Source organism: Helobdella robusta (genome assembly GCF_000326865.2).
Source record: "Helobdella robusta unplaced genomic scaffold HELROscaffold_2265, whole genome shotgun sequence".
Classification (NCBI taxonomy): Eukaryota; Metazoa; Annelida; class Clitellata; order Rhynchobdellida; family Glossiphoniidae; genus Helobdella; species Helobdella robusta.
The window spans coordinates 1-1666 of record NW_008704199.1 but is presented as its reverse complement, the minus strand read 5'-3'; the positions used below and the strand labels follow the sequence as shown (position 1 = coordinate 1666).

Sequence of the window (1666 nt, the reverse complement as noted above, 5' to 3'; positions counted from 1 at the left end):
TTTATTATTTTCAACCAATCGACAAATTTTATTAACTCGTTGTTCATATTAGAGAAAAGCTGATATGGATTATCTCCAGATAAGTATCATCTGTATCATCCAGATCTGTATCATCTGCATATAGCACGGTATTACAAGTATTTGATACCGATAAAATATCGTTGACAAATAATATGAATAATAGTGGTCCTAAAATGGATCCTTGAGGAACTCCAGTCAGAATAGTTCCAGTAGCAGATGTAACATCATCAACAGAAGTGTACTGAACTCTGCATTTGAGATATGAATCAAACCAATCAAAGCTTGTACCTCGAATGCCATACATTTTCAATTTTGACAACAGTAGTGAATGGTCTATGACATCAAATGCTTTCTTCAGATCAATGAAGACACCGATGCTAAAATTTTTCAGTTCATAGTTTTTGAGAAGTGATTGGTGAAGTTCAGCAATTGCACATTCAGTCGACGATTTGGGAATAAAGCCATATTGTTGTTTATTGATTATATTAAATTGTAAAATAAATTTCCACAGTCTATTGAACATTAGCTTTAAGTATCGATATTGGGCGATAATTTTCATAAAGTTTAGGATCGCCATTCTTGAAAACAGGTAGAACCTTTGCAATTTTCATGCGGCTAGGAAATTTACGTGTGTATGAATGCATGCATGTATGTATGTATGTATGTATGTATGTATGTATGTATGTATGTATGTATGTATGTATGTATGTATGTATGTATGTATGTATGTATGTGCGAGCCCTTGGTTAAAAACAATAGCCATAAAAACTATCATTTCGCCCCTGCTCAACTGATAATATTAGTGTACAGGGTCTCGCCCAGAAGGGCACTTAGTAATGTTCTCTAAAATACAAAATGAATTAAACTTTTGCAACAACAACGATATATTTTGCTTTATATAAATTTTATCATTGGGATCACCAGATTTTTCAACTATTTTAGTACCTATGCTATCAAAAAATAATTGTGTCTGTTTATCAACTGGGCCAAATGTCTCCACGCAGATCGCAACAAAAACTCTCGTTTTGTCGTTTAGATCTTTATACTTAGTATTCTTGAAATCAGTAGCCTTCACCGCAACGGAACCTTGCTTCATAGCCGTGTAATTTATGTACCTTTCGGCTAACGTGTGAGGAAACGTCACATCCCATGATAAACAACAACCTTGGGACCACGGTACCAGGGTGTAACCATCTGGCCTGAAGTTGCTTTCAGATAGTAGGCCTGCTGGTTCCTTAACGGTAGGTATATCTGCTTTTTGGAATAATCTGCATATATAATCATTCATGGCAGAGTGTCTTGCTTGTCTTCCTGAACCAAGCCTACACGATAAACCATGGTGACCCAACTGAGAAACATCCGCCCCACAAAAGCATCTGTAACCTGACACCACCGGCAACCCAAGTCTCAAGCATAAACTCACTCTAATAGAATCATTGTCAAGCCTTGCACCACAAGCTGTAATGGGAATGGCCCTTAGCCAAGCAGACCCCAATTCACTTCTGACGGCCATCAACCTGGCCTTATCTGAGGAGAGTCATTTAATTCATCCAGTTTCGATTTTGAAACATTCAAAGATGGTATGGTATGGTATGTATGTATGTATGTATGTATGTATGTATGTATGTATGTATGTATGTATGTC

At 36.7% G+C, this 1666-nt stretch overlaps 1 protein-coding gene across 1 annotated transcript; it reads right to left on the bottom strand.

Annotated features, from left to right (window-relative positions):
- Positions 1 to 820: 820 nt before the first annotated feature.
- HELRODRAFT_184697 (hypothetical protein) lies at positions 821 to 1548 on the bottom strand (the record flags this gene model as incomplete). The annotated part of the gene is made up of 1 exon (XM_009018830.1): positions 821 to 1548. A coding segment is annotated over one exon (728 nt), but the record flags the coding sequence as incomplete, so codon positions are not given.
- Between the last annotated feature and the right edge of the window lie 118 nt (positions 1549 to 1666).